The sequence below is a fragment of the Toxotes jaculatrix genome, chromosome 4, assembly GCF_017976425.1.
Source record: "Toxotes jaculatrix isolate fToxJac2 chromosome 4, fToxJac2.pri, whole genome shotgun sequence".
In the NCBI taxonomy this organism is placed as follows: domain Eukaryota; kingdom Metazoa; phylum Chordata; class Actinopteri; family Toxotidae; genus Toxotes; species Toxotes jaculatrix.
In genome coordinates this window covers 25,245,131-25,270,855 of record NC_054397.1, presented here as the reverse complement: position 1 = coordinate 25,270,855, position 25,725 = coordinate 25,245,131, and the positions used below count along the sequence as shown (strand labels likewise).

The window sequence follows — 25,725 nt, the reverse complement described above, 5'->3', positions numbered from 1 at the left end:
TCCAGTCAGTGTATTTGTCAGTATTACTGTAATGCAGATATATAGGCTGAAAAGTACTGAGAAACTCCAGTTCTTGAAAAATACTTTCAAGTATTTTTCAACTAAAATGCAGTTGAAATTCCACAATCTGTCCACCAGATGGCACTAATAAGTTAATGTTTCTGCTGTGAAATGTCCCTCTGTGTACATATCTGGTACATATGTTGGTCATATCTCATGCTTAACAGAGATATTGAGCACCAGATGTTTTGTTGTTGTTGTTTTTAACTTTAAAACATTGATTTCATTCTTCAAAAACCTGTATTTGTCAGGGTCAAGTTTACATATAAAGGATTTGGATTGCAGTTCTCTGCTGATACAGTGTTGTCATATGGTTTCATTTTATGTGGACATGACTGGTCTGGGTGGTATCAGTCATGTACACTACACTGTGTGGCAATTTAAAGAGGAACTACTTGTTTTCCACATCAGTCTATTTCTAGTACTGCTGCCTATGTGAAAAATATTTGTTTAAAGTTTATTTTTGTGGCCACAGGAGGGCGCACTGAGAAATCAGTGATGAGACTTGAGTCAGTGTCTTGGTGTACAACTGGTGGCATGTCCCCTTATTGACACAAAGACGCACTAAAAATATATATTGTGTGTTTCCAGGGGAAAGCAGTTCCACTTATCTGCCAAACATCATGTCAGAGGCCGAGTTGAGCAAAATCTTTACTGAACGAGAAGAGCAATCACAAATGATGATAGAATATACAACCCCACCAGCATGCCAGCGTTTTCATAGAAACTGTACAATGTGAAGGAATGTATGGAGCAGGAATACATAGTTATCAGAAGAAACAAAAACAAACAAAGTTTTACATCCATGTGTTCTGGTACAGTACAAGTCGATTTTAATTTAATGTGACTGGTCAGTTGTGTTTGAAAACTCTCCTCCCTGATAAAATATTAGAGCACGTGTTTCTGTAGTAGTGTGACTTGACCCTTCATGTCACTGAGGTGATGAGAGGGCCACGGGGTAAAAAGGCTGAAAGCCTGGTCAGTTTTTTTTTTTCCTTTTCACTGCCAGTGTCTGTCTGTGGCTGAGACCAGACACCGTTGAGGTCTCCGGCAGCAGCAGACGGTGCCTGGCTCAGCCTCCTCTCCTGTGCTTTCCCTGGTACTACGCCATACTTGGGATCTCCTGCCTGCGGGCTACGAGTTATGAAGCGATCTGTAGGGGAATGATGTACATTAAGGCAAAGGGGAAACAACAAATAATAATATAATTAAAAAAAACAAAAAAAAAAGACTAATAATGTTTGTCGCTGTTCTTCTCTCCACATAATCATAGTTAGTGCTAAGGCCTCATGGCTGAAAGGAACAAACGTGCCAATACTGACTGATTTCAACTGGGTTTGGTTTCTTTTCTCCAATTTTTTTATCCAACATTCATAACATTATTCGGGGGGGGTGGGGGGGCAGTGGGTGTGTGCACAGCTGTGTCTGAGTAACCTGTATAAACAGTCTCCACTACAACAGGGCTACAGATCAGTTGGTAGCGAGAGTAAGCCCTTGATATACAGACTACTTGATAGAAAGCGCTGCGCGTACACACAAGGCATGCTGAACAGACATGAATGAGTTTAGTCGATACGTAAGGCATCTTTTTTTTTTTTTTTTTACCCTTATACTTTTTTACTCCCTTGTTTACTTTGGCCCCAGCCCCCAATGAAAGGGGGGGTGGGTGAATACATTTAGGGAAGGGAGGGATGCGCTGAAGAGCAGCTCTGAATGAATTGTTTTTACAAGGCAGGTAGTGGTAATTATATCAAAAGACAGCAAGCAAGTAGGCAAGCAAAGGAACGGTGAATGTAGTGTGGGGGGGTGGAGGGGGAGGGGGGCAGGTGGATGTGGTGGGGCCTGCTATGAACACAACAGCTGATTAACAGTGATGTGAATACAGTCACATTACACAACCATTGATACAATTATATAAAAAAGGCAAACAAAAGTTGATTGTACAGTTGCTTTTCCACATGTACTTGATACTGAGAGAGGAAGACACCATTCTGGAAAGGTGGAAGGCGGGGTTAATCTCTTCAAGCAGCAAAAAACCGGGACAGAAAGAAAGCAGAAGGGCTGGGGTGTGAGGAAGTAAGGTGCTACATGGCACAGCTCAGTGAGGGGTGTGGCGTGAGGGAGGATGGCAGGTCGGGTTGGTGAACAGTGTGCAATCAATGAAACACTGGGCAGGTAGGGAGATGCTGGACGGACTGAGGGGGAGGGTGGAGGGGAGGCTGCTACTGCTGCTGCTACCGATGCTGACAGAGAGCTGGGAAGGAGGCTGGGGTGTTAAGACAGCGAGGCGGGAACTAAGGCATGAGAGCATGAAATGCACAACAAAGTAAAAACAAAGAAGGCAGAAATGGTGGACACATGGCGGGAATGATGGGAGCGGCTGATGAACGCACAGGGCTGAGGGACTTTGATTCCCTCGACCCCCCCAAACACAAAGGCCTCTTTTTAGTCTTTCCAGTCTTTCTTGATGTTGAGGTTCCACTCCCAGGACAGGTGGTCATGCTTGTCGTCGTCAGTAAACTTGGATTTGATGACATAGTTGCCGCGGGCCAGCACGCCTTTAGGAGCCTCCTCCATCGTGGTCAGGAAGTCATATTCAGAGGGGCGAGGCCCGTAGCTGCCCACCATGTAGTCTGATTTATCAACTGTTGACAGATGTAAAAGGACATTAAGCAACATCGGTTAGTTTGAAGCAGACTTGTTTATTAGGTGTATCACCATTTTACAGTTGAGGTGAAAACATTAGTTTTAATTTAAAATTGAAATAAGAGCTGCTGCTGCTCTCTGGATGGCTTTAGTTTCTGGCTCCATTCTGAGTGAAAATCTCAGGAGCTCAGCAGTTTCAGGAAAACTCGAACCAGCTCGTCTCAGACCAATAATTATGCTGCTGGTCAAAGTCACTGAGGTCACATTTGTTTCACCACCCTGATTGTTGATGTGTTAACTGAAGCTCCTGACCTGCATCTGCTGGATTTTATACTCTGCACTGCTGCCATGTGATTGGTTGATTAGACAGCTGCGTGAATAAGCAGGTGTACTCCTCTTAATGAAGTGCTCAGAGAGTTTATTTACTGTATCTTAAATTTATATAAGCAAATAAGTAAGTCACAAGTCTTACTGTTTACAGAATAAGGATCATGTTTGAACATATTTAGCATCTAAACTGACTGATGCTGAGTTTTGCACGTCAGTTTTTTTGGCTGTTCAATGTTCTACAGCTAACTAGATAATTAGCAAACAAGCCTACAAACTGGTGTCAGTAGCTCGTTTAGCAAGCCAGTGTTGGTTGTGGATCAGAGTCAGACGTTTTTGTGTTGTTCAGTATGCTGCTGTTTGGAATTTAGTCAGTGTCACCATCAGCCAAAGACAGAACAGCGACAGCTAATGTGAACTGATTTGATTGGCGGTACGTGAAGATAGTTTGACTCTTACATGCTGAGATCAGGAATTTTTTTTTTTTCTCACCAGAAGGTTCTCGACATGTATGATTAACAGAGTAGGTCTGTGTGCTGTAGCAGAAAAGGGGATGTTTCATCTTGGTTGGATTTTAGGAATGGAGATAAAATACTTGTTAAATATTAAGCTTAAAAGACGTGTTTGTGTCCATAATTTCAAAAAGGTCGACAGAAACAGTTCACTCACTCTTCATTCCTTTCCTGTATGTCTGCTGCACGTATTTCAGACCCGAAACAATCTCCCTGTTCACCTGAGGACACACAAACATTGTTAAACACATATACCAACACGACAGATGTAAACACCAGGAAGAGGCAGAAGGAATTTAGAGAGACTTGAAGAAAAATGTCCTTGAAACTATAAAATGTCTGCACTGAAACTGAGACAGTGTCCTGATTTGGATTTAATCTCTGGCTATTTCCTGGGATTAGTTAATGTAGTATGATAGCTTCAGTGTCTTTAACTGGTCTTAAAATCTGCATAAGGACTCTGATACTGTTCTCAGAGCTTTTCCAGCAGCTGTATCTGTCTGTTCCTCAGAGCTCATACCAGACTCAGCTACAGTTTACTGTACTGAACTACAATGGCACAGCTGTGATACCAGCTGTGCTTCAAACATTAGAGTAGCAATTTGCTAACAAGTGGATTATGTGCTATCGTTTATGGAAGCTGTGTCTTGACTGAATAAGACATATATTGACTTTGACCTCTGTTCAATCACCTTAATATCAGAGATGTGAAGATATTATTAGTATTAGTGTCAAACTGAATCGGTTCTGATTACTGAGTACTGGGACGGCAAATAACGAGGACTGATACTCATATTCCACTGAAACAGCCATTTCCTGTGTACAGATGTAGCTACATCAGCTCTCACCTTAAAACTGATCTTTATTTTGTATTCAACTCCTTCCTTTAGAACAAAGGCCTGCTTCTTAAAGGCTTCCAGGTCTCCTGTAAGAAACCACAAAGGAAAAAAAAACACAGGTGTAAATATTTCATTAACACAGTCAGTGCTGCTATCATTAGGAGAACCCAGAGCAAAACCCTGCTGTATGCTGACTCAATATGTGGTATTTATGGACAAGCTTGAGCATAAAGATAACTTGTCTTCATTTCTCAGGTGTTTCAGACTGCAAAGCATACAGCTTTTACAGGTATTAAAATCTGGTGAACGGTTCCTTCAGTGTTTTTGAGTCTTGAATGAACTGAGCCCCAAAGCAGGCCAGCGTTAAAGCAGCATAAGGGGCTGCAGTGGTGGTGCATGTTGTCTGGCTGATGAGACAGTGAGATACACTCCAGGAATGCAGCCTGAATAATTATGATTAATGATATTATGATTAATGTGCTTAAAGGTTTATCAGACAGCAGAAGACTCCACGGCAGTTATGTATGTATGTATGTATGTAGTACTCAGGATTTTATAACTTTGCAAACTTATCACAGGGGCAACTATTTTATTTTATGTTTCAAGAATTGCAAGGTAAAATTGAGCCTGTTTCAGCTATTGTTTTACTAGAGCCACCCACCTTGGCACCCTCGCTGTGCAGATGAACTGGCTCCATACAGGTGAATAAAAGGGCTGCGTTTGTTCACAGAGAGCTATAGCTGGTCTGAACGCAGCCTTAGTACACAGGCCAAATGAGCCTTCAAACTACAATGATTAACTTCCTGTTATTTTTAAAACATCTGCATGCTGCTGTCCCTTTCCCCTCATACAGCAACTCTGCGTAACAGGACCCCCCCCCCCCCCACTTTAACTCTGTCCTAGTGAGCCTTGCTTCATAGCTTTAAAAGCTCTGTGCTTAAACAAAGCTCACAGTGATTATCAGAGAAAGCCTAGGGCTTTAATCTATTTAGTATTTACAATAACAAAAACAAGTAAATGATACTATAAACATAATAATAATACGTTTGTAAGCCTTAATTTTCACCCAATTGAATAAATCCACAGGCCTCTAAAACTATCTGGCAGTCCCCTGGGTGCTGACCACCATGTTTAGGGTCACTGCTCTGTAGTTCTCAGAAAACAGGCTCTTAATTTGAGCAGTAGCTTTCAGCATGTTTGCTGAGCCGAGCGTGTGTTGCTCTCTTCCTGGGATCCTTCTCTTCAAACTGGTGCCTGAGTTTAATAATAATAATAATCCAACATCAGATGTGTCTGTTATGCTCGAGCTACACTGATTCCTTTACTGGAACTGACCTAACTCACTGTCTAAGTTTGTATGACTCATCCTCAGCAGGCTTTTACTTCACAAACATGAAGACGCATTCCACAAAAAAAAAAAAAAAAAGTTATGTACTACTGCTTTCCAATTTTAGTCTTTTGGGTGACTATTCTGAGATGGTGGCTGGACACATACAGGTACCACTTATTTGGTACACCTGTGCAATCAGATACAGTCCAATACCAAAGCCCTGAGATAAAAGAAACAAAACAACCAATCATATGGAAATTTTGACAGCATTATACTGAGAGATGTCAAAATTCTAATATGATAATCTCACATCCATGTTAATGGGTTTGGACAAAGCATATATAATTGTATATCCTGCATCAGAGCTGCAAAGACTGGACAATTCATCATAAATGATTTTGTCTCAGCCATTTTGGTAAACAGTTCATCTCTTCAGTCATTTTTCAAGCAAAAATATCATCTGATAGTTTCTGGGTGTTAATATGTAAACAGATGTTTTTGCTTTTTGTTTAACTTTTTTTAATTAGTGCAACTGAACCTTTAAAGTACAAATCCAGAGGCTCGGTAAGATTCTGAGATACTGGGACACTTTGTCTGCATTTCGACTGCAGGAACCTAGTTCCAGTTTTACTCTTGGATGTACTGAGGCAGAAAAAGAAACAGCAGATCATTACTATTTTGAAAAACAAGTCTTTCCTTCTCTGCAGGTCTCCTGTCCAACATCAGTTCAATCAATACAACACTACAGTATCTTCTAATAATGATGTCATTTTTTTATTTAGTTTTTGTGCTATAAATAGTTTTATAGCTGCAGAGCAGCATCACTGTGGTATATTTGGGACTTTAAGGTAATATCACTGGCAGGAATTTTCAAGAATCAAAATCACTGAATATCTGAATTGTTTAAATTTATTTACTGAGTGGGCAGTCGTCATTTTTAGCTGAGAAAGCAGGAGAATCAGAGGCGATGCAGGGGAAGGGAGACGCAGGACAGAATGTTCTGGATGGAATCAAATCTAGGCCAGCTGGGACACGAGCAGCTCCAGAGGAGGAGGTCTTAACCGCTAGATCTTAAGTACATTCTTTACAACCATCAGTCAAACAGAAAAAATGGACTCATGTAACTCCTGTATACCTCTGTAGGCCTTCAGTTCATCAAATGTTATTTACAGCATGCTCAGGACAGATTCAGACCTTCACAGACTCACCTCTATGTAGTGCTGGATGAAAGTAAAAATAAGCAGACCCAGTGCTGAGGTCAGTATTGATGCTATATTTGATGGGGACAAATATAGTTACTGGTGTTTTTAAACAGTGAGTTTAATAAGGAGAAAGATGTAGAAGAAAATGTTTCTGTGTTGAAATGGTGTGTGGAGCATGTGTGCTGGACTAACATGCTGTAGAGACAAGTCTCAGTTCCACTGTGAATCAGAAATCATACAGCGGCCCCAACAGGGACTCACCTTGCAGGTCCAGGACCAGGGGGCTTGGGGCACTTTCACAGATCAGAGACATCCGGGTCACCTGGACATTGGGGACACTGGGATCTGAGACAGGATCAAAGAAAAGGATAGTTCAATACAGACAACCATAATGTTCCCAGACATGAAATTTTAGACACAGCACTTTGATACCATGTAGATTTGTATAGGATGCTAGAATTGGTTTATATGACTTATATAAACCTTGAAGTCATTTTATGTACATTTTATGTAAATTGCCGTTAACTAGAGAAATCCTAACAGGATGGCGCACACACACAGGAGTGTTTGTGTGTACAATTAATCTAGAGCTATTTGTTGTGACAACACTTGTGTAGACACATGCAGACAATTTAGACCAGGGTCCAAACATTTACAAGCGGCCTGCACATGATGCGTGTCCTGCAGCAAGCAGCTGTCCAAACGCGAGGGCTCAGGGGAGCTGAAATCAGAACAGCTCTGCTGTAGTTGGTACAGCCTCTGCATTAATTAGACCTCAGTTTATTCTCAGTCCCACGGAAGCAACCTTTTATCTTCACTGAGAGAAGCAATGCTGACTATCAGGGGTTCAACACGCTAGAAAAGAGTGAAGACACACAACTTCCTCTGGCAGTCTGACCGACCCATCACATGATCTGAAAACCTGAAAAGACTCAGCAAAAACAAAATACAAATTCTGTGACAAGCCTTGAACTAGTTTACCTCACAAACTTCAGCTACAACTCTGATTTAGGGCTGAATGACTATTTATTTTTCTATCAAAGTGGCAGCTAAGCATAAGATTTTTAAATTTAAACAGCTGTGCTTTAAATCATTACTTACATGATTTACAGTGTGTAAAAAAGCAGTGGGGGGTGAAAGGTTATGACAGTGGTCTTCTTGTTGTTCATTAAAGACCAACAGAGTGAAAAGCCTTTGCCTCAGTTATAGTCAAGGTGCTGGCTGCATGTTGGCTCAGTAGAGCTGTTGGAATATCTCAGATAAACTCTTAAACAATATTCAGGGCTGTGAAGCAGCCACACCCACATCTCCCAACTGTTGGCTGTTTGACTGCATTGTGTGGAGATGAAGGTGCCAGGTTTTGACGAGGAAAACAAAGGCATGGAAAGTAAAAAGATGATGTCTCTGGCTCTTCTGTGCTGATTGTCAACTATGATTCCATCACTGTTACGATTGTGACACTAAATCATCAGAGCAGTATCAGTCTGACACTAAAACACTGTTAGATGTGACTTGCCAGCGGTACCAATCAGCATCAGGTATCAATAATTTTGACTTGACTTTCCTCAAGCTGATTATGGAAAAGGATCCTTTAAAATGCATTATTTTATGTGATTCTGTTCATGTAAAAACTAAAAAACTGTGCCAGCTTAACAGGCTAACAGTATTAGGCTAACACTAGTACACTAGTACACTAGTACTAGACTAGTACAGGCTAACATCAGCAGAGCATGTGTCCTACAGAAAGATGAATTTAGAATTTATATCACTAATTTCCTGTTTCTTACTCTCTCATGTTTACCCTCTCTCTCACACACACACACACACACACACACACACACACACACACACACACACACACACATACACACACTGCATTACCAGCCTCAGTGACCCCAGCACCAAGCAGGGCTTCCTTGTATTTGCGTAGACTCTCATCTTCCTTATCCAGCTCGTGGATCTCTTTCACCGTCTTTTGGGCTGGTGCCTTGTAGTTCACCGGCTCTGGCTCCTCATTTTCGGCGGCGATGGCTGCTAGCTGCTCTGGAGTCACGTCATCCTCAGCCATGTCTGGACACAGATTAGGAAAAACAAAAGATTTTCACACACACAGCATGCAGTGAATTCTTCTTGTATTCCCTAAAAGACACTCTCTCTTGAAGGAAAGATGGTAAATCACTCCACAAACAGATGACCACCACAATAATGGCAGCGAGGAATGCTGATGGACAGCGTCCAGCCTGCTGGATCTGAAGCTGCTCTTTGAGGTGGTGCTGATAACGCCGTGGCAGCAGCAACATTTCTCTCTATGCTGCTGCTGATGACCTAACTCCGCTGTGTGATATCATCTGAACACATTTCTCTGAAATAATATCACCACCAGGAGAGTCATGAATGAGGCGTCACACATCACATGATACAAAGCCTGTCCCTAGGGGGGTGTGTGGCCCTGCACAAGCCCAGACATTATTTATGTCAAAGGAAAAAGGACTGTGTACTTATGGAACGTGAAGTATTAGCCCGAAGGGATGTTTAACAAAAAAAAAAAAAAAAAGAGAGAGAGAGAGAATTGTAAAGAGGCTACTGCTCCTTCTATGCAACAAGTCCTATTGCTTTAAAAATGTGTTTTTCTTTTTTCCCAGAGAGATGCCTGTGAGATCTCCAGCCTGGAACATGACACTTGGTGAAGAATAATCATAAGTACAAGATTATTATTTTTGCACATAAAACAGGATAAGGAAGCCATTCAATCTGTGTCAGGAAAGGAGGGCTCAACAGAAAAATGATCTGAAAGTTAAAATTAATGCTAGGACAGCGGGTCTGAGTTTCATTTTGACAGTAAAACTCGTTTGATCATCTGTATTTCCCTATAGAAGTGTCATCTCTTGCAAAGGAGGGTAGTGTTGGAAAAAATTCCTCTGCAGCAACATAACGAGTAACAAAAGCAGGAAGAGCACTGTTTATGCCAAAAGACTTACAATTCACATTAAGGCCATCCCACCTGCAGCACTAAACGCACGCAACAGGCCCCGAATCCCTGCGTGAGGCTCAGGCAATGCAGTGTAGACATCTGTGAATCGTTCTGATTTGTGTCCATCCCTTAGAGGTACATGCTCCTGCAACATCTTATTGTTGGTTGTTTATCTTTAATCACTTAAGTGCAGCAATTTTAATACTGAACATAATTATAGCAACATTCTGAGCTCTGCTATCCCAGGAGAAACCTCAAGGGTGGTAAACTCTGTTTGGGCATTTGCAGTGAGTGTGATCCTTCACTGAAGAGCCACAGAGCTGCTCTGCTGGTCCAAAACAAAGGACACTGTAGACCTGTGTAAGACCTGCAAAGGCCAGATACACCAGAAGATATCTGACAAACACCTGGAGCCATTCACCTGAACCCATTAGTCAATTAATCGCTTAATCTTTTGATATAAGACAAATTTGCATGCTAATGTTACCTTCAGCCCCACCAAACAGTTCTCAGCCACTAATAGCGCTTTAATACCTATTTAACATCAGTTTACATTACACAACAGGAGCAGCCACAGAGGGATTTAAATGCTTTCTGCAGCCACACTCAAACACAATGCTAGTAAGCTGTCATTAAGACCTTGAGAAAGTTTACAATTTTTTTTGGCATTTCTGTCTTTATTTGCTTATTACAGTGACAGTGAAGAGGGACAGGAAAGGCAAGGGAGAGCGATTCGAACCCAGGTCGCTGCAGTAAGGCCTCAGCTTCTATAAATGATACACACATAACCAGGTGAGCTACCACTGCACCCCCAACTGAGAAATTTGAAAGGAGGGATAACAGGGCTGCACAACTAACTGTATTTATTTTAAAATAAAATTTCCATTACTGTTGGACATTGCAAGATTGGAACGAGGAGCAGCTGTGAAGTAGTTCATATCTTGAGTCATCATAACTAATACCCACAATCAACAACCATAACCATCCTTTTAACATCTGTATATACGACTGTAGACCAGTGTAAGACCTGCTGAGACCAGACACAGATTCCCCCGTCTGGTTTGAAGTGAGAATCAATGAGCATACCTTTTCCTGGGTCTCTCCTCTGGCCTGTCCAAACTCGCAGCCGTCAGAGGAATGTCTGTTAGCAGTAATGGAGCGAACTCTGCCGACTGAGCAGCGTTACTTTGTAGTCATAAACGTGCCTGAGCAGGGGCCAAAAACCTGCTCACAATTTCTCTTTTTTTCTACCTGGGTCTTCCACCACTATACATACAAATTTTCACACCTGAAGGAAACATTTACGAGTGATTAAGTAGAGACTTGGAAACCATCTGCAAAATGTTGTTAAGCTTAAAATTAACCTTATCTAGATACACAGGTCTATGATCAAATTCCATTTAAATGATCATCTCAGATATGCTTTTCTGTTAAATATGTAAATATGGTAAATATAAGGCAAGTTCCCCGATACCTTTGGACAATAGGAATGTGACTTCAAATATCATTCAGACAAAGACTGCATAGATCCAGCGAAAGATGATTCATATAACAAAACCCTGCAGCAGAGAAGTGCAGACTCTTTTTACTGAAAATTCCTTTGATCTCAAAATGCACCCCACTGTTTTGCATAACTAAATTTTCTATATCTGCAAGAGCCAAAATTTAGATCAAGGCCGTTTGTAATGACAGGAGAAGGGCTGGTGGGGGAGGGGGCTTCAGAGTGAATGCATTATGTAACTGCTGGCATTAAACCCTTTGTCACTGTGGTGAAAAATCAAGGAGTTCCTCTTCCATTCTCTTTAGGTGGAAAGGCTTACTGTACATGGAAGCAGCAGCAGGATGTTAATCTTGATGTTTATGATTTACTACCTTTTCTTTGACATGCTGCTTGATCATGCTCTTCTTGTCCTAACAGATCATGTGTGCTTTGTTTCTATAGTTAAAAAAGCATCAAAGGGTTGAGACTTAAGAAGGACTTGATAAAAAGCAATATATATGAGGCTTTGTTGAGTGCTATCGTGCAAAACATCAACACTGACACATTTCAGGGTTGCACTGGAATCCCATGTCACAGGCCAACCCCACCCAGCTGGAGGGGAGGACGCAGCCTTTAGACAGAAAACTGTTCACTGAACAAGTCAGGAAGCTAGAAAGTTCCAATTGACATTGACAGAAAAAGTGCAAAAGAGGCTGGAAAGGCTGACTCAGTGTCTCACTGAAGTGTCTCTCTTCTGTCTGCCTGGGCTTCTTCAGAGTAAATCTATTTGAATATTAAACAATGACAGCAGCAATACTAATGTATAATAATGTACATAGCATTCCCTCCATGGTTTTTCCATACATGTTCACTCATTGTTTTGAATGTGTAACTATTTTTTTTCCTGGCACATCAATGTTACAGATCACAGCTTCCAGAAATCAGTGTAACTGATAAACCAATGTTGATTGTAAAGAAATAAGTTGTGATGACATGATTATGGCCTCTTGGCAATGCTTCTGAATTATGTAATGTCCACAAGCGTGTCCACTCAAGAGTGCAATCAAAAGGCTGGCCGCAGCTACCATAGCGGTAAACCAGCAACTTACAGTCATCACTGTGGGAGCCAGCTAACGCTACCATTGCAGACTGGCATCTTTTCAGAAACCCGGCTACTGTACTGCTTTTGACAGCACGTCAGGACAGCGACAGCGCACTGTTACTGCAAAAGTTGTAGCTTGTCTGAGTGATTAACGGGATTTATACAAAACAACAGAGCCGAACTTTTCTCGGCGCCGACACTGTCATATAGGGTGGGACTGAAGAAAGAGACAAGTGGCTAGCTGGTTCGCTGAGAACAATTCAGCCAAGCTAACCAGAGCCGGCGGCTAACATTAGCCTGACAAGTTATCATCAGCTGACGGAGGCAAGGGGTGAAATCAGAATGGTTTCGCTGGCGTGCGCCGGTTAGCATTGCTTCAGAAATGCTGTTATTACCCGTCCATGGACCTGAGGAGACTTACCTTTATGTTGAATGCAGTAGTGATTTCAGGTGCCTTTGCAGTAAGTGCGTTCGTTGCTCTGCGCTCCTGTGCAAGTATGGCGAACAAGGGAACGGCGCCGCCCCGTGCGCTGCCCGCGCAACACGTTTCCGGGAAACAGGTCCGCGCACGCTGCACGCAGGTGACGTGCGGTGCAGTGACGCGCGCCACCAACAATCACGTTTTAATTTCATTTTTTGCAAACACTTATAGTTTACGGATAAATATACAGTAATTTATACTCCTCTTATTCTTTGGATACTGTAAGAGAGATCGTGATTACGGAATACGGTAACATGCGAGAACATAGATTTCAGCTTGTTTTCAAAAAGAGATCAAATCTAAATAACATTTGACTTATTTAGGCCGCCAGGACAACAGTCCACTTTAAATGGGACTTTATGAGTACATTTTGTCAAAGCTTAAGACATCAGAATAGCTAAAGCGAATCTGACCAACAGACAATATGAAGAGATATAGAGAATGATTGCAAAACTATAGCACAATTCTGTTATCATTTGGTTCTCATGCATTTTTGAAAAGGCATTCATTGTCACTGTTAAAAACACTGTCCCAGGAGGAGAAATTTCTTAATAAACAAACACCAGAAAGATGATTCAATATAATGTATTTATGTACAAAACCCTCATCATGTCAAGTATACAGTACCAAGTGACTGAACTGAAGTGTATCAACATTTACCAGTACATTAAACAGCCTATCAAACCCTTGAATCAGGTTTATATGATAATAATAATATTAAAAAAAAAAGAAAAAGAACATGTTGCAGGTTTAAGTCCATACATTTGGAAAAGACCACATGAGCTGGTGGGCCAAGAGGAATATTCTCAAAATATAAAATTGCCCCAGAAGACATGGCTACAAAAATCAACAGAATACAATGGTCCATACAATAAAATGGCTTCAAAACAAAAGTGTAAAAGTTCAATTCACCGTATCTGATTAATCCGTTTTTTAATTAATGTCCAAAATTTAAAAAAAAGGACAGGAGCAGCATCCTCACTGGGTGCTTCTAACTGGTGTCCATCTGAAACCAAAACATGAGACATATAATTATTAAATTATCAACAAAATCTTCACAGTATAGTCATGTTGCCATGTGTCTGAGTACAAACCTTGGCATTGTAAGCATCCAGCTGGGCATCCAACTCTTCTGCAGAAAGCTGGGGTCTGTTTCCACTTCCCCTTCCCCTTCCTCTTCCACGACTTCGGAAACCTCCACTGCCACCACCTTGTCTCTTTTCATCCCGTTCCCTCCTCTCAAATCTAGGTTGACCAAGCCTGCTCCGGTCAAACCCTCTGTTTGAACTGAAAAAAATACCAAAGAGACGAGATGTTATGTTTGCAGTAATTCAACCTAACAATCTCCAACCACCTATATGTTGTAACAATTGCAAACTCAGTGCTGAAGTGTTTGTGGTTTACATATTGTTCAAAATCATAAATCTTCCTTCCTGTATCTGGACTGTCCCCCTTTTCTTGACTTACGTTTGTGTGGATTGTCTACTGAGCACATCGACCTCTGAAGTCACTTGCTGGATTTTCATGGGGCGACCTGACAAATTAGAAAAAAAAAAACCATGAATGTTTAAACATGTGTGAGCATCTGAAGTGCTTACACTGGAGCACCCAAAGTACAACAATACCACTGCAGCATGAGAATTCAATCCTCACCATCAAGTGGGACACCATCATAGTGCTTCATGGCTTTCAGAGCATCTGCTTTATCTTCAAAGTGAACATCTGCCGTTCCTTTACTGCGACCAGACCGGTCATAGTGTACACACACTTTCTTTAATGCCCCAAACTCTTCAAACAGCTCCTGGAGAGAAAGGAAGAAACGTCAGTTGTGTTCACATCATACTGGCACTAGCAATGAGGATTAACGGGGATTAGTGAATTACCCTGATATCGGAGTCAGAGACGCCAAAGTCCAGATTGGAAACCAGCAGCTTGCCACTATTTTCTACCCTTCTTTCAGCTCCTGCGCTTTGTCCTCTGTGTCCACTAATATCCTCCTCAAACATGTCATGCTGCCATTTGTCTGGTAACTCTCTGGGCTGTGAAGAGAAACAAAAGAAAACAATACTGTCTTCAGATTCCCAGCATGTTACTGGACCAAAAATTCCAACATAGGTGAGGGGTGCAATTCTTAGCAATGCACCAAATATGTCGTGCCTGAATACTGTGGTAGAAGCCTGATCAAATCCAGCAGATATAGGTCTAATAAGCTAACCACTTTGAGTATACCCAGTATGGCAGTTACTCCCTATATACCAGCTGGGAATCAGGGCAGCAGCATCATCCAGGCTTTCCACGGGAAGAGTCCATCCGACAAGGTATATTTGCCTTTCGTCAGTAACAGAAAACTGAAATCTTCTCTCCCATTGAGGTGGCGATGAAGTCGATGAAATGGTTTAAGTCCTTAGAAAACAATGGGGTTGAGGAAGGAGCATGTTCTCCCCGTAGATCTCCCTGTCCCTGAGATTCAAGATCCTGCTTACAGTTGCTTCCAATGCAAATCAATGAGGATAATAAATCTTCTTAATACTTAAAAAAAAAAAACGCTGGGTTGTTGTGGCACACTGACTAGCTGACTCTCCCCATCTAAACTCTCCTGCTGAAAAAAGCACCACATACACACACAGCAGCCATCTTGATAAAGGAACTTCCATCCAAGTCTCACCCGGGGAAATGTTTTTTAAAACAGTTTCGGGTCAGTGCTGCTCAAGAAAGAAAAACAGGGCCCTCAGCTGAAGACAGAAAACACTCACAAAAAAACTTTCAGAAAAAGGTGACATGGGAGGCAGAACAAATATCTTTCACTCAACTACACCGTTTACGGAAGTCCATTATCAAGAAACCACGGCTGATAAAGGAAAGCATTACAGCACCTCGCCATTTTACGTTTTAGCTCCATTTTAACTGCTTCTCTTTCATACCCTGGTGTACGGTGTGGATCTGTTGTTTCTCTCACGGTTGAAGTTATTTTGTCGACTGCGCACTGGCCTCGACGATCCACCGGCCCGACCTGAACCTGTACCAGACCCAGACGATCCTCCTCCGCGGCCGCTGCCTCCTTTCTTGTTGAGCTTGATAATGTCGTCCAGAGACATACTCATCTTATCGGCCATCATGGTGCTTAAGCTTCTGTCCAACGCTGAAGACGAACAAAGAACTTTCAGTGTTGAAAACCTGCTGTGTTTGTCTCCGGTAGCGCGGTGTTGAAACTGGAGGAAATGCGTCAGCATTTAGCGGAAGTGACGGTAGCACAAGCCCGCCCTTCCCTTTTTTTTGTTAAAATAACTTTATTGAACAATGAACAGATGTAATGTGTTTAGAGATAATTTTAATAACCAAATTTCTTCCAAATTTTATGAAGATGTGATATTTTTGTTGTATTGGTTTTTCTCTGTTTGTCAATCTATGTCATATTATTTGAACAGTTTATTTGACTTCTTCATTTAAAAGAAGTTTAGAAACAATGTTTTTTATTAATAAAATTTACATGAATATAATTTTGATGTAGTAAATAGGCTACTTTAATATCTACTGCTCCATATTTCTGATAGAGGAAGTAATGGGGCTTGTACATCATGACTTAAGGCCACTATGTATAGGATTTGAAAACATCTTTCTTTGGTGCCATCCAGTGGTAGCATCAATATTAACACAGTGGCTGGCAGCAATGCACACTGCTTGGCAACAAAATGATGAATTATGGGATTTATTATTATGTGAACTCTCTTTGACGTAAATTAAATTATTCAAGAGCCAGGTTTTAGACTAAATATGACATTAAGTTTTGTAGGTGTAAGTTTTTTGTTAGTGTGGTTTTGTTTAAAAAACTGATGAGTTCTATGAATTTGAAGGATGAAGCCTAGTTTTGTGAAAAGGTTTGTGTTTTAGCCTTATTTTAACTCTACCACATACCTATGCACAGCTATTAAACCCCTTCTGTGCTGAATTCCTAAAATTTCTTTGTTGTTGCCTCACAGGTATTGCTGTGGGCTTGATTCTCTAGATTTATGTCCCTATGTCTGAACTTGACCAACGCTTGCAATTTTAAGGTTTTAAGGTTATCAAACTCCCACTGCTCCTGTTACTGTTCAGTTTGAAAGTATCAAAAAGCACTGAATTCCATTTTTAATGCCTGACACGGCATTAAAAAAGTCTAAAACACAATCTCTTGACTGCTGATTTTTTGTTGGTTTGTTTTGTCCATCCACCCACCCAAAAGTCAAAGATATTTAATTTACTATTATAGATGACCCAAAAACTCTTGAACAAATGTTGAACATTTTGACAGAATTTTATTCTCATTGCTTGACAGGAAATCCTGTCATCCATTGTTCATTGTTCATGAGCTCAGTAACAGGACAGTGAATAGGTCAAGCTCAGCTACCCCATAGCTGAAAGCTGAATTTTACAATTTACATTTGAAATTTTTTCCACAGTGATGCCTGAAAACTGAGCCTCAAGATCTGTTCTGCAACAAGTGATTGGCCACAAAAGAATTTCACCTGAACTTCTACCAAGTGAACAGTTCACCAAATACATATCACATAGATATAATGCTGAAAATAATGTGCTTTTCTTTAACAGATATCAATCATTTTGCACTTTCCTTCTTCTTATGTTTCACGTTTTTTATGCCATGTAAAGAATTTAGCAATTTTATTTTTTTTTGTCAAAAAACAAAATTGAAATGCGAAGCATTTTACTTTTTTGTGGGTCTGAAGGGAGTCCTTGAAATTTAAAAATTACTTAGATTTTTTTTTTCTATTGAGCGTAACAAAATACAAAATCACGAAGAGGCAGAAACTTTTATTTAATGGAGACCTGCTGCCTGCTAGGTGTGTGTGTGTGTGTATATGAAAGAAATACACTGTGGCCCGTTTGAAGTAGGGAACTTTTGGTAAACTTCATATTGTAACATGGTTATAATGACCATGTTGGAAGACAATTGACAGCAGATTCACTGGTTGACTGACTTGGCTTTTGAACACCTTATATGACATATATAGTTTGCATTATCCAGATTCAGACTGACCCATTGCACCATTGCACTATTGGTATTTGTGGGGAAAAAATAGTTGTTCTGTTTATTGTGTTGTTGCTCTGTAGTGCCTGAGAACAAAGGAAAACCGAAGTCAGATTCCTTGTTTGTATGCATAAATTTGGCCAATAAAACTGATTCTGATCTTTAATGCATAAAGCCATGGAGTCAGACTGAAAGTGAACCGCTGGCAATTTGTGATCATTTCAAACACCTGTTCTGTGTTGGACCCCCATTCAGACGTCACTGCTGCTTTATGAGGGCTGTCACCGCAGGTCCCTCCTACCACTTCACCCATTAGTTCCGTCCAATCAGAGTCCAGTTTGAGCCGCGCCAAAATTCAGTCGCACCTGTTGCCCATGCGCTAATCAAACCCATGTGACTGGGGAGGAGAGGGCTCAGCCAATAGCAGGGCAGAAATTTTATGTTAGGTGCGGCTTATAAGGCGTCGGGGTGACGCTGGCTCGAGTTTCCTGTGGAATCCGGGATACCTGAGCTTGTCTGGAAAAGCCAACATGTCTGCGGTGTGGACGTATTTCAGTAAATATGAGAAAGACACACGGATAGCGATTTGCAAAACATGTAATGTCGAAATTTCAAGAGGGGGTGCACCTGCAGAGAATTTCTCGACGTCGGGTGTAATTTATCACCTGAAATCCAAACATCTCATCGCTGTGCTGAATATGAGAGGAATGCAGCGCAGAAAAGGAAAATTCCTCCGAGCACGCCAATTCCGTCTGTGGCGGACGTTTTTGGAAAGGCAAGCAAGTTTAAAACTTAAAGCGCTGCAACTCTTGGTGCATTTTTTGTTGTTAAAGGCCTACTTTTAACATATGGGCTATGGCAGTCTTTGTTTTGATACACTATTATGTTGTAGGCTTACAGCGAAACATTTTAAAATGCACTTGACTTATATGCACTTTGTGCTTTTTATGAGAGAACATTTAATTTTACAATTTTATTTAAATTGATTAATCTTTGAAACATTCATATTAATTTATGTAATCGCAATGCTTTGCATTTTTCGTGAGGTTAGTACACAGTCATAGCCATAAATGCAATGGTGCTAATAATTCTTTTAGAGTTTCGGTTTTCGGCTTTGGTTTCCTCATTTTTGGTTGTCGGTTTCGGCCAAGAATTTTCATTTTGGTGCATCACTACTATTGACACATGACCCAAACTGTGTTGGCACTGTATTGACACTGTGTTGGCCACTCAATAGTGACCTCTGCTGTAGTTCTAAAATCATTGCAGGTAAACAAAATGAAAATAAGATGGAAAATCTTACATGCTGCAAACCCAACTGCTAGTCGTTTACTTAAAATATGATCTCATCATTGTGTAATTTCATTTGCTCAATTTGTTTGCTGAGTTAAGTTGTTTATGGGAAGAGTGTAAAATTTGCTTAAAACCTTGTTTGTGTAAATGCTGAAATGAGTTGGGATGTAAAATATAGCAAATTTGTCTATAATAAAATTCAGTGTTAAAACTTTTAACTTATGTATGGAGTTTTTGTAGTGTTCAATCATATGAAATAACAGACTAAAAATGGTTTCATTCATACATTTTTATTGAGGAACAAAAGTTTTTGTAGTGTCTTTGCTCCAAGGCGATTTCTCTTCTTAGACACCAGTTCCTCCGCCATAGAAAAAACTCTTTCACAGGGTACAGATGAAGATGGTGTGCATAAAAATTAAAGTGAGAGTTGATAAAGATGTGGATATGTTTTCTGGTTATTTTTCCAATATTGTAACAGGTCTTGTGTTCTGGGTGTGTTGGTTTCAGCCAGGTAGTGTTGGACTTCGATTATGGAATCGGTTGTAGTATTCGAGTTCATGTTGTTCTCCTCAACCTCCATATCAAGGTTTCCAGAGATTGTGCCCTAAAACTTATTTTAGAAATTCAAACCTCTTATGGAAAAGAATAGACAAATATTTCCATAAAAAAAACTAACAGTAAACAATGCCAAAGGAGAAATAGATTTACTTTATTTGCCGTCAAAAGATCAAAATGATTCAAGACTGGGGAAAACTTCTACTTATTGGAATGATCCATGAAGTCAGAAGTTGAACAAGGTGAGGGCAATCAAAAATCCAACAGACACAGCAACAGCAAACACAGTTTCATCTCCATTGAACAAATCCACAACAATACATGTCAATACAGTTTGTTTCCTTATAAACACAATTTGGCGCGGCACATCCAAACGACACACTTCCTGTATCAGTCACATGATTTTTTTTTCTTTAAGCGATACACACACCAATACGGGGTTTCACTCTTGTGCGCTAGGCACAGTGCTGACGCACCAGTGTTGTTTGTCCCATCACTAGTTTATTGGGTTATTTGTCATTGTACTTTCTAGTGTCCAGTGAAAGCTATGGCTGAGAGCAGAGAGATGATTCAGGCCTAGTGAAGCTGGAACTTTGGCGTCGAACCGAGACAGGCGGTTCAAGTGTCCGGAGCAATCCAGAGGAAAAATAGCTGACGTAGAGATCAGGTAAGGCCCACGCAGAACGTTTAAAATGCAAAGCTTGAGTTGATTTGTGACCAGAGGCTAACATGCTTGATTATGTGCAGGGTTTCTGCAGGACAGTTGAAGGGATTCAGCGGAGCAGCCGAGACCATTTGAGAGAATGCACCGCGCTTGGCTTCGCTCATCGGCTCTACACTTAAGTCAGTCAGTAAGTGTGAGAGAGAGAGGGAGAGGGAGAGGGAGGGAGGGAGGACAGACAGTATTAGTTATATTGTCTGTCCTTTTTTGTTTTGATTTTTTTTTGTGTTCCTTTGTGTCCAGCAGGTGGCAGCATCTGGCTGAGTGGGGTGTCAGTTCAGATGAGTCTGTTTTTGACCAGATTAGTATCCAAAGTCTTTTTTTTTTTTTTTTTTTTTTTTTTTTTTTTTTGTTAAACACAGGTGGGTGGACCTGATCCAGAGGACCCTTTGAGACCAGGTGCATGAAGGCCACATTGTGCAGTGTTTCTACCAGTACACATGCTTACATCCATGTCTGAGTGTGAGAATGTGTCTATTAAAATCAGAAAGAAGGAAGTGCCTGCTTTTGTCTTTAATGCACTTTAGATGGGGCTTAGATCAGTTCTGGGGGGCACTGGGGTCCAACTAGGTTTGGAGTGTGCGTTTGCTATTTCTAGGCTGTTGCATCAGTATGTGGAAGCACATTATGCAGTTGTGATCCAGACACAACTGTATATGCGTGGAAGCCCATCAGCAGGTAGTGTTGGAGGCACAGGCTGTATTGTGTAGTTTAGTATTGTCAGGCTTAGTTGTGGGTATTTGTCACTATATGGATGGCACTGGGGTCAGTGTGGGTTTAGTGTGTGTGAGTCATAGTTGGTGCTTGATGTAGAATAAAACTTATGCATGCATTAATGTCTCCTTATTTCTTTCTGGGTGCAGCTGCTTCTGGCTGAGTGGCCATCCAACTTTGAGGCCATGGGCAATGTGGAGCTCAGCTTCACGTGTGAGAGAGAGAGAGATCGATCGAAAAACTCAGATCGATCGATAGATCTGAGTTTTGGAGGTGTAGGCTTGTGTCTTTAGCTCGGTTGAGATGGACTTTGTAACCAGTATAGCTGCTCTGGAGTTTGGGACTGGCCAAGTGTTGGCAAGGCTCAGTTGTGGATGGATTCAGTGTGTGGAAGGCACTCAGGCCTGCGTAAATTTGGAGCATGCGTTTGCTGGGCTGTTTTGTCAGTGTTGTCGGTCTGTGGAAGTATATATTCAGTTGTGATCCGGACACAACCGTGTATATGTGGAAGCCTATCAGCAATTGGTGTTGGCAGCTTGGATTGAGTTGCGTGTCGTGTCATGTTGTCAGCCTTAATTGTGGGTTGTTGTTGGTGTGGATGGCCCAGGGGTCTGTGTAGGGTGTATGTTCAGCAGTGTGGATGAGGCCATGGCCAGTATGGGGCCTAGGCAGGCCCTCGACTGCACCTTGAAGTGTTGCTGAATGTTTAAATTTCCAGGTTTAATATCCAAAGCCTGGGTGGGTGGGTTCATTCATTCTCTGCAGGAAGGATGAGCTGCTCCAGAGGATCATCAGAGGATAAGAGATAGCACATAAGCCCAGGTACGCCCCCTGCTGCATGTTAAATTGTATGTTAAATGTTTGACTTGCCTAGCACCTATGGCTAATGTTGACTGTGTTTCTTTGTGTTGTGCAGGATGGAGGAGCTGCTGATCCAGAGAACCATGAGGATGCATGTTGGCCAATACTGCTCAGTGTTTCTACACTGAAGGATTCATTTGTGTACACAGCAACAGTGTGTGTACTGCATCTGAGTGGAAGCTGGGGGGAAAAAAACTTCAAAGACTCATCAATCACAGTGGTCACGTGACTGTAGGCCTGCTGAAGCAGGGATGGAACCACTGTCTCAACGCTTCAGCTTCTCAAGATGGATACTGTATCCAGCATAACTTCACTAGTTGTGCAGAATGGAGGAGGACCATGAGAAGATGCATGTTAGCCAGTATTGCTCAATGTTTCTGCATGTTTCTTGAAGGATTCAGTTGTATCTTGCTGTTTTTTTGTTTTTTTTTTGTTTTGTTTTTTTGTGTTCCTTTGTGTCCAGCAGGTGGCAGCATCTGGCTGAGTTGGGTGTCAGTTCAGATGAGTCTGTTTTTGACCAGATTAGTATCCAAAGGTTTTTTTTTATTTATTTTTATTTTTATTTTTTTTTAAAACACAGGTGGGTGGAGCTGATCCAGAGGACCCTTTGAGACCGGGTGCATGAAGGCCACATTGTGCAGTGTTTCTACCAGTACACATGCTTGCATCCATGTCTGAGTGTGAGAATGTGTCTATTAAAATCAGAAAGAAGTGCCTGCTTTTGTCTTTAATGCACTTTAGATGGGGCTTAGATCAGTTCTGGGGGGCACTGGGGTCCAACTAGGTTTGGAGTGTGCGTTTGCTATTTCTAGGCTGTTGCATCAGTATGTGGAAGCACATTATGCAGTTGTGATCCGGACACAACTGTATATGCGTGGAAGCCCATCAGCAGGTAGTGTTGGAGGCACAGGCTGTATTGTGTAGTTTAGTATTGTCAGGCTTAGTTGTGGGTATTTGTCACTTTATGGATGGCACTGGGGTCAGTGTGGGTTTAGTGTGTGTGAGTCATAGTTGGTGCTTGATGTAGAATAAAACTTATGCATGCATTAATGTCTTCTTGTTTCTTTCTGGGTGCAGCTGCTTCTGGCTGAGTGGCCATCCAACTTTGAGGCCATGGGCAATGTGGAGCTCAGCTTCCAGCTTCAGCTGCAGCTGGAAGTGAAGCAAAATATTACAAGTTCAACCACTGACTTGATTAGTATCCAAAACCAGTGTGTTTGTGTTTTTCACCAACGACCAGGTGAACAAGAGCCACAATGTAGTCTTTCTACACTTGTGTGCACTAATTTTACACTTCGTGTGTGTGTGTGTGTGTATGTGTGTGAGTGTGAGTGTTGTGGGTGTATGTGGGGTGGAGCCAGTGAAGGTGCTGCTGGTGAGGATAGAGCGCCATCCTGTGAGAGTGAGGGACACACTGCGGCTGTTGTGTTGTCAGAGCTCTTTGTGCTAAGTGGATTTAAAAAAAAAAAAAAATCAAGGGCTGTTTCAAAGGTGGTTTATGTTTCTCTTGCAGGATGACAGAGCTTATTTGGAGGGTCATGAGAGACCAGGTGAGACATTACCTGTTGGTAACATTGTTTAGTGTTTCTACACATATGCATGCATTAATTTCTCTGTGTGTGTGTGTCTGAGTGTGCGAGCGTTGGAAGTGCAGACTTATCTTCAGCTCAGTTTAGATGTGGCTTTGTTCTGTATCCAGGTGCATTGGAGTTTGGGTCTGGCTGAGTATGGTCAGGATTTAGTTGTGGATGGATTCAGTGTGTGTGAAAAGCATTGAGGTCGGTGTAGGTTTACAGTGTTTGTGCTTGTGTCAGTGTCGTCTGTAGGTGGAAGCATATATGCAGTTGTGATCTGGACACAACTGTGTATATGTGGAAGCCTATGGGCAGATAGTGTTAGAAGTGCGGGCTGAAGTGTGTAGCTGAGTGTTGTCAGGCTTAGTTGTGGTTGTCAATGTAGGTTTAGTGTGTGTGTTAGATGTAGTTTGTTCTTGATGTAGAGCGGGGGTATTCAACTAAAATTTTAAGAGGTACAGTGAGAGAGAATTTCCTCAAGCAAAGGTCTGGAACATCATAATGTCAAACATTACAAATTAGAGAGAAAGAGAGACTCATTGTTGTATCATCTGTTGCATCAACATATTTATTGCCAATTAAATATACATGTGTATGTTGAACTATACACATGATAATCATAATTGCAACAATGTTTTTCTCGCATTGGCTTAAGGCTGCATTTAAAATTAAAATAGAGAAAATAAAGTAACATTTGAAAAATTGTACAAAATAAATAATCAAATAGTGGTTAATTTTAGAAAAATAAAATACCAGCACCTTGAGTTTCCCTTTTTCTTTAACTGTCTCAACACATTTTTACAATAAATGAATATAAACACATCTTAACAATTGAACAGTTTTACAGTTTCTCTTTCCTCCCCCTTTATATTTTATGCCCCCACTTTCTGTTGTTCAGTGAGAGAACTGAGCTAAAACTTCTCCTGCCAGGACTTTAGATCTGGGCTGGAATGGTGTGAGGGCCATCGTCTCTCCCTGTCTCCCGCTCGCTGTCTCCCGCTCACTCGTCTGTCTTCTCTTTCTGTCTCTGGCTCACTTATCCATAAATGTCATCTCCTTGTATCACTAACTTCCCTTTCCACCTGTCACTCACCTCTCATCTCTGTATTGAGAGTCGCACTTTCACTCTCAAATTTGATTGGCTGAGCAGCTTAACTCGCATGCAATTGGTCTGTAAGGTCTGCTAAACAGATACCATAAAGACTAGAAAAGCTGTGCTGGTTAAAATATTTGCGCCCTGTCATAATGTAGAATCCCTCAATAATTTATTAATTGTAGGTCTGGATCTGTATAGGACGGCGTCTGGGTCTGGACTGGGACCGCTGTCAGTCTGTTAGTGACCTCTGATGTAGAGACTGTCAATAGTTGCATGTTGTTGATGGAGCTGTGTGGCTAGGTGTTTAAGTGCTGTGCTTAGGCTTGTAGGTGTGAGTCTGTGTGTGGCTGTGTTTAGCAGGTTGAAGATTGGCAAGGAGGTCACAGTCAAAGTGGAGCTCAGGTAGGCCTCCTGCTGCATGTGGAGGTTTTGCAAAATGTAAGGTTAGACTTTCTTTCTTCCTGTGGCTCATGTTTAGTTTTTTTGTGCATTGTGCAGGATGGAGCAGCTGATCAAGAGGACCACGAGAGACAAGGTGAGAGCAAGCATGTTGCTCAGTCTTGTTGTTGTGTTGGTTTTTTATTTTTTAATACATTTGAGGGTTCATTTATGTCTCACTGTCTCCATTTCTGTCTTTCATTCAGGAAGTGTTGGATCAGAGGCAGTTGGTGTGTCCTGGGCCATGAAGAGGAAGAATTGTAAAGAGCTTTGTCTCCTGTTGGGGTTGTGGAGGGTGTGTGCAAATAAAGGTTTGATTTGTACTCAATGGCAGTTGTCTGTTTGCTGTCTGTGCTTATTTTGTGATGTACAAACTGATTTCAAGGCTGCATGGAGTTTGGAGAATGTGCCATGTTTAAACTTAGTGACTGGCTCCACACTTTAACATTTCAACCTTAGGTTTAGGACTTTTAGTTAATTCTTTGTTTACATGGCTAGAG

The 25,725-nt window shown here is 41.3% G+C and overlaps 2 protein-coding genes across 2 annotated transcripts; both read right to left on the bottom strand.

The window, feature by feature from the left end:
• Window positions 1-693: 693 nt before the first annotated feature.
• Window positions 694-13,008, bottom strand: LOC121181287 (rho GDP-dissociation inhibitor 1-like). Its single transcript, XM_041037169.1, has 6 exons — window positions 12,891-13,008; window positions 8,798-8,986; window positions 7,178-7,261; window positions 4,394-4,470; window positions 3,703-3,766; window positions 694-2,705 (listed from the first exon to the last, which is right to left on the bottom strand). Exons 2-6 carry the CDS (start codon window positions 8,982-8,984, stop codon window positions 2,506-2,508), a joined length of 612 nt encoding a protein of 203 aa, XP_040893103.1. The 5' UTR covers window positions 8,985-8,986; window positions 12,891-13,008; the 3' UTR covers window positions 694-2,505.
• Window positions 13,009-13,519: 511 nt separating this feature from the next.
• Window positions 13,520-16,171, bottom strand: LOC121181286 (THO complex subunit 4-like). Its single transcript, XM_041037168.1, has 6 exons — window positions 15,872-16,171; window positions 14,834-14,989; window positions 14,604-14,751; window positions 14,418-14,484; window positions 14,045-14,237; window positions 13,520-13,956 (listed from the first exon to the last, which is right to left on the bottom strand). Exons 1-6 carry the CDS (start codon window positions 16,064-16,066, stop codon window positions 13,942-13,944), a joined length of 774 nt encoding a protein of 257 aa, XP_040893102.1. The 5' UTR covers window positions 16,067-16,171; the 3' UTR covers window positions 13,520-13,941.
• Window positions 16,172-25,725: the final 9,554 nt, after the last annotated feature.